The 12,330-nt window shown below is 38.8% G+C and overlaps 1 protein-coding gene across 1 annotated transcript in view; it reads left to right on the top strand.

Moving 5' to 3' along the window:
- The first annotated feature begins 23 nt into the window (after window positions 1-23).
- APAF1 (apoptotic peptidase activating factor 1) overlaps window positions 24-12,330 on the top strand; it is a 44,142-nt gene continuing 31,835 nt past the window's right edge. The window contains exons 1-9 of the mRNA XM_035126889.3: window positions 24-263; window positions 1,571-1,682; window positions 1,908-2,088; window positions 3,881-4,070; window positions 4,591-4,788; window positions 5,605-5,788; window positions 10,271-10,383; window positions 11,062-11,193; window positions 11,733-11,971. Of these exons, the coding sequence (XP_034982780.1) occupies window positions 1,951-2,088; window positions 3,881-4,070; window positions 4,591-4,788; window positions 5,605-5,788; window positions 10,271-10,383; window positions 11,062-11,193; window positions 11,733-11,971 (1,194 nt within the window). The 5' untranslated portion in view covers window positions 24-263; window positions 1,571-1,682; window positions 1,908-1,950. The remainder of the gene's footprint in view (window positions 264-1,570; window positions 1,683-1,907; window positions 2,089-3,880; window positions 4,071-4,590; window positions 4,789-5,604; window positions 5,789-10,270; window positions 10,384-11,061; window positions 11,194-11,732; window positions 11,972-12,330) is intronic.

Raw genomic sequence — 12,330 nt, forward strand, 5'->3', positions numbered from 1 at the left:
TCCGCGGCTTTGTTCGCCCGGCGCCTGGTGGTGGGGGCTTCTTGAGAGGCGGGGGCTCCGTCGAACTAGGCGCCTCCCCTCGGAAGGTGCGGTGCGGACTCGCCCCGCCCCCGCTAAGCGATTCGCCTTGCTCCGGGGAGGAGGAAGTGGCCGCTATTTCCTGGGTGCCCCACCCGGGGTGAAAAGAAGCAGACCCTGTCAGGGAAGCTGCGCCCCTGGCCCGCTCCCCAGAAAACGCGCATGGTGCTGCTTGTGTTCTTCAGGTAACCCTTTCGGTAGCCGTGAGGTGGGGGGCAGGCAGAGGGGGCGTGGTCTTGTGAGGAGAAAATAAGAAAGACACGAGTAGGCGCGAGAGGGTGGGTGGGGAAGAAGGGGGAGAGAGACGGTTTGGATGGGGGTCACGTGGGGAATGGGGGGGGTCACACATAGGAGGGGCGCATTTAGATGGGGAAGCTTCGCATTACTCGATTATCCGGGGCGGGAGAGTGGGCCGCCTGCCTATTGACTTCTCAAAAGTCCGCTCCTGTATTTCTTTATTAAGGCAAATGAGAGGCTGGCTGGGTTTGGGTATTATCACATAGCTGATAGATTTATATGCACATATATCCCCGGGGGAAGTCACTAAATTCTGATGGTAATCTGTTGCCTGAAGACGCAACTCGATGCACCTGACAGCGCAAATCCCAGTAACAATAGATAATCCACCTTTTCGGATGCACTTCCTCAAGTCTTTTGTTCTGCATAATTCTGATGGCATATGTGGGCAAATATCCAAGATCATATGTCATCTCCCTATTGCCTTTCCTCTGGTAGTTTGACTGGAACAGAATGGCTCCAGTTGGTGAAGTCTCGAGACTTATCATTATTTTGCAAGTTTGTTTTTTTTTGCTTGTGTGTGTATTCAGATGGCTAGACAAGATAACTGGCAGCCTGTGCTATAAATAACTTATTCTATACTTGGAATCTATGTTGCTGTTGCCAGCAGCTTCTTAGTAATGGTAAAGACCAATAAAGTATAAAGAGGTAAACAATAAGCCTCCTAGTGTGTGTTGCACTGAACTACAGAAGTTTGTAATGGATGTTCTACATTAGTCTAGCTAGCAGTGACTTCTATTGGAAAGTCTTCTGTCAACTTTATCTGTATTCTAATGATGTGTGTGTGTTTTAATTGGCTTGTGGATTTAGCTGTGTTTTATGTACAATTTCATTTGTCCATTGCTTGGAGAGCACTTTGATCAAGTAGTTTTTAAACCTGTAGAGTTTTGCAACATTAATTTTATAATCTCAAGCTTCCAGTGGCTTTAATAGAATCTATATAGGTCATGTGCAGCTTTTTTCAAGTGTATAAAAACTTTTAATATCTGCATATTTGACTGTACTTCTTTTTTGTGAATTACTGTAGATTGAATTAATTAATATTGTGCTTCTTAATATTGGTATCTATATTTCCCAAGATCATTAAATAACATTTTTATTATCCACTTGCCTATCTCAGATCATCATTCCTTTGCATTATTGAATTACCTTCTGATAAAGTTTCCTGAGGATTTCTTTATTTTGTTACATTCAGATTACTGTTTGGAATGGTGTATTATAAACTTCAGTGAACCCCTGGTTCATGATTAATTAGAGAACTACCTACATACTGATGCCTCCAGAATCAATTGCAGATTGAAATACTGGTAAGTGTTGTCTGTCTAATAAGAATCCATAGAATCCATAGCAATCTTTACTTGATAGACAGTTGTTTTCTGATCCATGTATACAATGCACTTTTTATGCCAATAAAGAAGATTGACTGATGCTTGGTTGACAGTTTTAGTTTTTCTTGAAATAATGTGATAGTAATTTTTACACACTATAAGGGTATTTTGTAAAATCTACTAAGTTTATATTGTCTTGGCTAGCTCATGTTACCATTCAGCAAGGAAGAAGCAAGTTGGAATAAAAATGGATATGATGGCTCGAAGTTACTTGCTTCAGAATTGCGAGGCATTGGAAAGAGATATCAAGACTTCTTACATAATGGATCATATGATTGCGGATGAAGCATTAACATTGCTGGAAGAGGAGAAAGTAAAAGCCCAGGTAAACTATTTGCAGTTTTTGTATTTAACGCTGCTGTAATATTTAAGCACCTACAGACTGTATGCTCTCTCCTATAATGTAGTGCACTTCTGGTTCTCATGGACATTAGTGCAATACAAAGTTGAACATTGAAGTTGTAAAGTGAATATCTTTAACAGAAAAAAGTATAAAACTATTTTAACTAAATGAAAACCTGGATTGGCTGCAGATGAAGCTAGTTGCAATTAGAGCCCATGGATAGGGTACTAATTGCAACTAGCTTCATCTGGAGACAGATGGCTTTGAAATCAGTGGGACTCTCCCCTTTATTTCAGTGGCCACTAAGTGAAAATAACTTACTCTGTGACTAATAACAGTAATTTAATAATGTTAATAGGAAACATAGCAAAATAGACATGCTCAATTTACCTCAAATAAAATGTTATTGTCTTAATCTTCTAGAAGACCTGGTTGCACTCAGATTGTATGCTATAAGAATGGTTTCCAAATTTGAGAAGGAGGGGTGTCATTCTTCATAGGTTTGAACAATTGTCTCCCTGAATATCTTAGACACAGTTTTTCATACGAATGTATGTTTTTGTTGAATTAATACTTTATAGATGTGTTCCTGTGGTATGCACATGGTATTAAGGCTGCAAATGTACACATGCTTACCTGGAAGTAAGTCATAGTGCTAAATTTAGACATCATGCTAAATCATGGTTTAGCACAATGTGAATTAACCTAGTCTTCTTCTAGGCCCTTGTGCTCTACTACCAGGTGGCCAAAAGAAGCTTTCACTTCTGTTTTTAGTTAACTACAGCTTTCTGTGTCATCTGAACTTAGAACTGTGGTTAACATTAAGTACAGTTAAATCTGGGTGGGGAATCTGAGACCTCCAGATGTTGTTAAACTCAAATTCCCATCTTCCCTGACCATGGTGGCTGGGACTGATAGAATACAACAACATCTGGAGAGTCACAGGTAGTTTAAAACGAGCACGTTTTTTAAAAAACCATGACTTGAAATATTTTAAGCTAAACTTTTAATCTTAACTACTGTGTTGTTGTCAGATAACATGACAAATCTTGCTTAATTAAAAGCAACAGTTGCTTTGGGAGGAAGCTGAGAAAGTGCAGAAGAAAACTAGGGTTATTCATTTCCTGCAGCTAAACTATGGTTTAGGATGATATTCAAACACTGCTATTGAGACTTATTTTGGAATAGACATGCATCATATTGGACTGCAAAAGTGCACAACTGCCTGGATTGTTCGCTAAGTACGGTAACCTGGCAATTGTTGTATGGGACATAATCCACCTAAATCCAAATTTATTTGATTTCAGTGGAAGAGATTTAAATGCAAGGTTCTGCTATCAGAGCACTTGTAATTTGAAATCTCAGTTATCCAAACACACAGAATTACACCCAAACCTTGCTACACAAATGGTTGATTCATATATCCAAATAGCCATAGTTTGCCCACCTGCTTGTTTGTTTGGGTTTTGCTAGTTTGCAGCAGTCATTTTGGGCAGAAACTGTGGAGGAATAAAGACTGGCCATATCAGGAAGCAGGAGAAATTGGACAAATCAGATTTTCCTTTGTTTGGCTTTTGCTGATTGGCTGCAGTAATTTCACACGGAAAGCATGGATTAGAAATGTTCCCAAAGAAAATAATGGAAATCATCAGCTTGCCTAATAAACAATTTCCTGGGAGTGCATTGTGTTCCAATCGCGGAAATGGGGCTTAAAAGTGCAGAAAGTTGGATAGATTGTATCAAATATGTATTGTCTTTTTCTCCCCCTTATTAGACTACACAGAGAGAACGAGCAGCTATGTTAGTAAAAATAATTCTTGCCAAAGATAATTATGCTTACGTATCCTTCTATAATGCACTGCTTCATGAGGGATACAAAGATCTTGCTGCCCTTCTCCAGGATGGCATCCCTATTATTTCCCCTTATAATGGAAAGAACTCTATGGATGGAGTAACTTCATATGGTATGACAAACTATTCTTCATTGCATGAAAATATTCTGTCCTCTGCTTTTTATTGAAAAAAGTATTTCAGGAGATTTTTAATTCCTATGGTCCCTTCATTTCCAAGTGATTTAATCTACAATATACAAATCCACTAAAGTAAGTCAACAATAGGGTTGCATTAGTTTTTGTGGCTTGTGTGTAGGAGCTTAAGTTTCATACTGTTACTATTGCACATTGGGACTAGGGTTACCAGTAGATTAATTTCCCCCTTCCAGGATTGTCTCCCTACCAAACAGCTGATGAATACAATTTGTGGTTTTTTTAAAGGGTTGGCTGCTACACCTACAACCTAGGTGATTTGAAGCCAAATTTCTTTTAGTTGGCATCTAAATAGAATAATTATCATGAGTGATGATGCTATTCTGTGTATTAGGAGTAGTGATGTAGTACGGTATTTCTATTTAATACTTTAAAGGTCTGCAAGTTATATTATCTAAATTCTTTATTGTTTTTTGTATCTTCTCTTTTTGAATTTAAGTTAAGACAATTCTCTGTGAAGGTGGTGTTCCACAGCGACCAGTAGTGTTTGTCACTCGTCCAGAACTAGCAAATAGAATTCAACAGAAATTGTATAAATTAAAAAGCGATCCAGGATGGGTTATTGTTTATGGCATGGCAGGCTGTGGAAAGTCTGTTTTGGCGGCAGAAGCATTACGTGACCACAGTCTTTTGAAAGGTATTTCTAGCTGCTTTGTATCAATAAGATACGTTCTGCTTCCTAGAGGTTATTCCAAAGGATAGTTCACCTCCAGACAAGTGGCAATATGTGGTGAAAATAGCTTGCCTGAATCATGTATTTTTTTAATTTTTAATTTGTGAATACTAGAAAATGGCAGAGAACGTTAACTTGCATGAGTAGTAGTGCGGTTTGACTCACAGAAGCAAATAGTTATGAAATAAGCTATGACTTGCATTAATATTAACTAATTACATTATTTTTATAACACAATTGGTGCACTAACTTTTCATGTAATATTGCTATCACTGTAAAAGTGAAGGGTATTAGCTGTAGCAGCAAAAGAGCATATCTGGTGTGAATAACAGTATTTTGAGCTTTGAGAACTGAGCCCTATATGCCCTCTTTGAATGATGCAATCAATATATGTGTCCTATACCAATAATTTGTGCTGAATGTAAACATCCTGTTCTCATTTGTTTCTCTTAATGTAGCTTGATTTTATTTATTATTTTAAGAATTTTACACTGTTTGGCAACCAAAAGATTCCCAGAGCAGTTTACATAATATCAATAGTAAACAAGACAGTCCCTGACCTCAGGTTTACAATCTAGAAAATGTGTCATAAAAGTAAATTGTATGGCAGGGGAAGAGGAAAACAAGCCAATTTAGGCACAAGTTTTTAAAGATAAACTTTTAGAATTTTGTTTAAGTTAGCTTTGTTGCTTTTTAAAATAAACAAATTTGTTTGTGTTTAGGGAAACAAGTAACTATTTCTATCTACATTATAAATTGAACTTTGCATCTTTTTGCTAGATTGTTTCCCAGGAGGAGTACATTGGGTTTCTGTTGGGAAACAAGACAAGGCAGGTCTGTTAATGAAACTCCAAAATCTCTGTCTAAGATTAGACCAGGACTTCACTTACTCTCAGAGGCCACCACTTAATATCGAGGAAGCTAAAGATCGCCTTCGTTTGCTATTTTTGCGCAAATACCCAAGGTACTGTCAATAGTGTGAAGAAATATTTGCATATTTCAAGTCAGCTACTAGAATTGTGTTGTTTTTGTTTCATTTATGTACTCATTGGCTTAATCAAGACTTTTCTAAGGACTCAGCTAGACTGGTAAAGAGATTTTTATGTGTTGTATGTGCGCTATAACATTGTTTTTCTCTACCTGTTTTCCCTGTTTCAATTTACAACGCTTTAAATTGAAACGCTTCTTAGATGTGTCTAGATCCAGCCCAAGTCACAATTAGCAATGCTCTATCTTCTAGCATGTGAATTTTAAGTTCCTTACCATTGGTGAATTCTTTGCACGTTTACTTGCTTGACAAGAATTCTAGATTGCATGCTTGGTTCATCTAGAGCAGGGTGATCCAACTTCTCAGACCAAGTGGGCTGCAATAGTACTTCTACACAGAACCTGCAGGACACACACTGAATTAAATTTCCAGGTCATAAATTGAAGGGTTCGCAATGTAGGTAATATTATTTAATATACACAATTGTTGTTGTTTAGTCGTTTAGTCGTGTCCGACTCTTCGTGACCCCATGGACCATAGCACGCCAGGCACTCCTGTCTTGCACTGCCTCCCGCAGTTTGGTCAAACTCATGTTCGTAGCTTCGAGAACACTGTCCAACCATCTTGTCCTCTGTCGTCCCCTTCTCCTAGTGCCCTCAATCTTTCCCAACATCAGGGTCTTTTCCAAGGATTCTTCTCTTCTCATGAGGTGGCCAAAGTATTGGAGCCTCAGCTTCACGATCTGTCCTTCCAGGGAGCACTCAGGGCTGATTTCCTTAAGAATGGATAGGTTTGATCTTCTAGCAGTCCATGGGACTCTCAAGAGTCTCCTCCAGCACCATAATTCAAAAGCATCAATTCTTCGACGATCAGCCTTCTTTATGGTCCAGCTCTCACTTCCATACATCACTACTGGGAAAACCATAGCTTTAACTATACGGACCTTTGTCGGCAAAGTGATGTCTCTGCTTTTTAAGATGCTGTCTAGGTTTGTCATTGCTTTTCTCCCAAGAAGCAGGCGTCTTTTAATTTCGTGACTGCTGTCACCATCTGCAGTGATCAAGGAGCCCAAGAAAGTAAAATCTCTCACTGCCTCCATTTCTTCCCCTTCTATTTGCCAGGAGGTGATGGGACCAGTGGCCATGATCTTGGTTTTTTTGATGTTGAGCTTCAGACCATATTTTGCGCTCTCCTCTTTCACCCTCATTAAAAGGTTCTTTAATTCCTCCTCGCTTTCTGCCATCAAGGTTGTGTCATCTGCATATCTGAGGTTGTTGATATTTCTTCCGGCAATCTTAATTCCGGCTTGGGATTCATCTAGTCCAGCCTTTCGCATGATGAATTCTGCATATAAGTTAAATAAGCAGGGAGACAATATACAACCTTGTCGTACTCCTTTCCCAATTTTGAACCAATCAGTTGTTCCATATCCAGTTCTAACTGTAGCTTCTTGTCCCACATAGAGATTTCTCAGGAGACAGATGAGGTGATCAGGCACTCCCATTTCTTTAAGAACTTGCCATAGTTTGCTGTGGTCGACACAGTCAAAGGCTTTTGCATAGTCAATGAAGCAGAAGTAGACGTTTTTCTGGAACTCTCTAGCTTTCTCCATAATCCAGCGCATGTTTGCTATTTGGTCTCTGGTTCCTCTGCCCTTTCGAAATCCAGCTTGCACTTCTGGGAGTTCTCGGTCCACATACTGCCTAAGCCTGCCTTGTAGAATTTTAAGCATAACCTTGCTAGCGTGTGAAATGAGCGCAATTGTGCGGTAGTTAGAGCATTCTTTGGCACTGCCCTTCTTTGGAATTGGGATGTAGACTGATCTTTTCCAATCCTCTGGCCATTGCTGAGTTTTCCAAACTTGCTGGCATATTGGGTGTAGCACCTTAACAGCATCATCTTTTAAAATTTTAAATAGTTCAGCTGGAATATCATCACTTCCACTGGCCTTGTTATTAGCAATGCTTTCTAAGGCCCATTTGACTTCACTCTCCAAGATGTCTGGCTCAAGGTCAGCAACCACACTACCTGGGGTGTATGAGACCTCCATATCTTTCTGGTATAATTCCTCTGTGTATTCTTGCCACCTCTTCTTGATGTCTTCTGCTTCTGTTAGGTCCTTACCACTTTTGTCCTTGATTATGGTAATCTTTGTACGAAATGTTCCTTTCATATCACCAATTTTCTTGAACAGATCTCTGGTTTTCCCCATTCTATTGTTTTCCTCTATTTCTTTGCATTGCTCATTTAAGAAGACCCTCTTGTCTCTCCTTGCTGTTTTTTGGAAATCTGCATTCAGTTTCCTGTATCTTTCCCTATCTCCCTTGCATTTTGCTTGCCTCCTCTCCTCCGCTATTTGTAAGGCCTCGTTGGACAGCCATTTTGCTTTCTTGCATTTCCTTTTCCTTGGGATGGTTTTCATTGCTGCCTCCTGTATAATGTTACGAGCCTCCATCCATAGTTCTTCAGGCACTCTGTCCACCAAATCTAAATCCTTAAACCTGTTCCTCACTTCCACTGTGTATTCATAAGGGATTTGATTCAGATTGTATCTTACTGGCCCAGTGGTTTTTCCTACTTTCTTCAGTTTAAGCTGGAATTTTGCTATAAGAAGCTGATGATCTGAGTTACAATCAGCTCCAGGTCTTGTTTTTGCTGACTGTATAGAGCTTCTCCATCTTTGGCTGCAGAGAATATAATCAATCTGATTTCGATGCTGCCCATTTGGTGATATCCATGTGTAGAGTCGTCTCTTGTGTTGTTGGAAGAGAGTGTTTGTGATGACCAGCTTGTTCTCTTGACAGAACTCTATTAGCCTTTGCCCTGCTTCATTTTGAACTCCAAGGCCAAACTTGCCAGTTGTTCCTTTTATCTCTTGATTCCCTACTTTAGCATTCCAATCCCCTGTAATGAGAAGAACATCCTTCTTTGGTGTCATTTCTAGAAGTTGTTGTAGGTCTTCATAGAATTGGTCAATTTCACTTTCTTCAGCACCAGTAGTTGGTGCATAAACTTGGATTACTGTGATGTTAAAAGGTCTGCCTTGGATTCGTATCGAGATCATTCTGTCATTTTTGAGATTGCATCCCATTACAGCTTTTGCCACTCTTTTGTTGACTATGAGGGCCACTCCATTTCTGCTACAGGATTCTTGCCCACAGTAGTAGATATGATAGTCACCCGAACTGAATTCGCCCATTCCCTTCCATTTTAGTTCACTGATGCCCAGGATGTCGATATTTATTCTTGTCATCTCATTTTTGACCACATCCAGCTTACCTCTATTCATGGTTCTTACATTCCAGGTTCCTATGCAATATTTTTCTTTACAGCATCGGACTTTCCTTTCGCTTCCAGGCATATCCGCAACTGAGCGTCCTTTCGGCTTTGGCCCAGCCGCTTCATCAGCTCTGAATCTACTTGTACTTATCCTCCGCTCTTCCTCAGTAGCATGTTGGACGCCTTCCGACCTGAGGGGCTCATCTTCCAGCGTCATAACTTTTATATGCCTGTTGTCTTTGTCCATGGAGTTTTCTTGGCAGGGATACTGGAGTGGCTTGCCAGTTCCTTCTCCAGGTGGATCACGTTTAGTCAAAACTCTCCACTATGACCTGTCCATCTTGGGTGGCCCTGCATGGCATAGCTCATAGCTTCTCTGAGTTATTCAAGCCCCTTCGCCACGACAAGGCATTGATCCATGAAGGGGAATATACACAATTAACATATTTAATTGAAAATGGAAGAGAATGGTCATTAGCGCTAGCAATGCTCCTTTAGTACTTTAGTACAAAAAAGGCTGCCCTGCAGGCTTTGTGTTGAACCACTCTGACCTAAAGCATCAGCCAGATTTGTTAGCTGTCATTAATAGAACTCCTTACTCCCATTTGATTCTAGTTGTAACGAGCAATATGTTGAACATGTGTCCAAAAGACTTACAGAATTGATTCAATATTACTAGTTCTAGACTATGGCTTCTCCACAGTCACCAGCTATCTCTGGCTGATCTCAACTCATCTAGATTCAGAATTTAGCAGTATTTAGCTTTTTCTGTTGTGTTTTTTGGAACATACCTAGCTGTTTTTTGGAAAACAACTATCTTTTAACAAATGTGTTCAAATGAGGTAATGAATACAATATTACCAAGCCCTTTAACTCTGCAAATGTTTGTTAAATGTAAAATACATAGAAAATGCTTCTCACTAACTGTAGAACTGCTATGTTTTAGTCCAGTCAAGCTCTTGAGAGTTGTCCCAGACAATAATTCTTTCTTCTGGGCAATTTTAGTTGTTGTGGATATAAAGCACATGGGACTCAATTTTTTTGTTTAGAATAAATATTTAAAAGGGAGCATGTTTGAAAAATGAAATGAAATGAAAAGTCTATTGGTTCTTAACATATTAAGGAATCTCCAAAGCAGGTGTACAGTGCCTCCAAGCTTGACATGTTTTTTTCTAATAGGTCTCTCTTGGTGCTTGATGACATTTGGGATTCCTGGGTATTAAAATCCTTTGACAGTCATTGCCAGGTTCTTATCACCAGTAGAGATAGGAGTGTAGCAGATTCTGTAGCTGGTAAGGATTGCGTCTTCTTCCTTCTTTGAAGTATTTAAGGTTACTCATGTACAGAGTGGTTTTTTTAATTGTGTTGCCATGACTACCATTAACACTTATTAAGTGCAACAGTAATGTAGGCATTGTACAGAGGAGAAAAACTGCACTGTCCTTAAAAAATAGCTCATAATCTCTGTTATGTAGCCAGGAAGACAGAGATGTAGAAAGACAGGATCTGAGCTTTTAGTAATACTGCTTCTTATTGAATTACACAGAATGACCCAGTATCAGTGAGAAACACTGAAGAGCATACAAAATTTAAGAAAACTGTAAATAGTTGATTCAGACAACTGTATTAGGGAAGAGATAGACAACAACAGAGGAAATTAAATAATAATACCTTAGATGGTACAGCATGCAACTCGTAATCTCACATAGGGCAAAAGATTATTGCATTGCACAGGGTTGGACTAGATGATCCTTGTGGTCCCTTGCAACTTTACAATTCTATGGAATATACCATGCATATAAACCATGAACAAAAATAATTAAAATAAACAAATATAGCACATTTAAACAAGCCCAGTTAAAATTCCCATGTTGTAACTTTAAAAAATCCTAATTACAGTGTAAATTCATATGTAGCATGAATTAATTTAAATATTTCCTTTTTTATTTGAATCTTAACTCTAAACACAGGCAATAAATATGAAGTTCCTGTGGAAAGTGGACTAACACATGAAAAATCACTTGAAATATTATCTCGGTTTGTTAATATAGAAATAACAGAACTACCAGAAAAAGCTGATTGTATTGTAAAAGAATGCAAAGGTAAGAATGCTCATTTTCTCTGCATTTTGAAACAAACCATTTTTAACTTTCATCGTATATCTGCTGTTTACTAGACTTGTGACCTCATTCATATGTCATGATAAACCTTATTACAGATTTACTGTAAAAACAGCATTTGTTCTTCCTTTGAAAAAATGTAGGAGAAGGAAACCACAATCTCTTGCTGTTTTCAAACTGAGCATTGTGGTTTTTTTCACTTTGAACAATCTACAATCTGTATCTAAGGTTTGCTCTTGACTGACAGAGAAAACAAAGCAAAACCCACAGTTTGGACATAATGCTAAGCCCGAGGTATCATGGTTTCTTCTCCCATGTGCTAGTGCAGAGAAGCAAAGTGGGTGAGATCAATATGTGCATAGTAAACAATTAGCTACGGTTAACTGTGATGTCTAAGCTTGACCAGTGAGCAACTCAATGTAAAAATTACATTTCCTTCACAGCATTCTCTTTGCAATTTGCTATTCTTTTATCAAAAGTTTAATTTTCATTTAGTAATTTCACCCATTCCTGTTTTTCAGGTTCTCCTCTTGTGGTATCTTTGATAGGAGCATTATTAAGAGATTTCCCCAATCGCTGGGAATACTATCTTAAACAACTTCAAAATAAGCAATTTAAAAGAATAAGGAAGTCATCATCTTATGATTATGAAGCACTTGATGAAGCCATGTCCATAAGTGTTGAAATGTTGCCAAAAGATTTCAAAGACTATTACAGAGATCTTTCTGTCCTTCAAAAGGATGTTAAAGTGCCTTCAAAGGTAAAACCCATTTTAAAGAAACACTGGTGGTGGTTATGGAAATTGTGACTTTTAAATCATGATAACAAATTGTGACCATGACATTTTGCAGAAAACTGATGTTGTAATGAGAGTGACATTAGAACTGACCCATCCTTGAGCATAATTTCTCCCCTTTTCTCTCAATGCCATGGTAGCTGTAGCTTAATATGTAATGTTTGGTCTTGTTCCCTTCTTCACTAGCCAAAGCAGACTCAGAGGTGGGATTGTTTCAGAAGTGCTTGCCTCTTTGCTTACAGGGTGGTGGGCATTATGCAGCTGCTAGGGGTATCAACTATTGGAATACAGTGATACCTTGGTTTATGAACACAATTGGTTCC

Source organism: Zootoca vivipara, chromosome 9, assembly GCF_965207765.1.
Source record: "Zootoca vivipara chromosome 9, rZooViv2.hap1.1, whole genome shotgun sequence".
In the NCBI taxonomy this organism is placed as follows: Eukaryota; Metazoa; Chordata; class Lepidosauria; order Squamata; family Lacertidae; genus Zootoca; species Zootoca vivipara.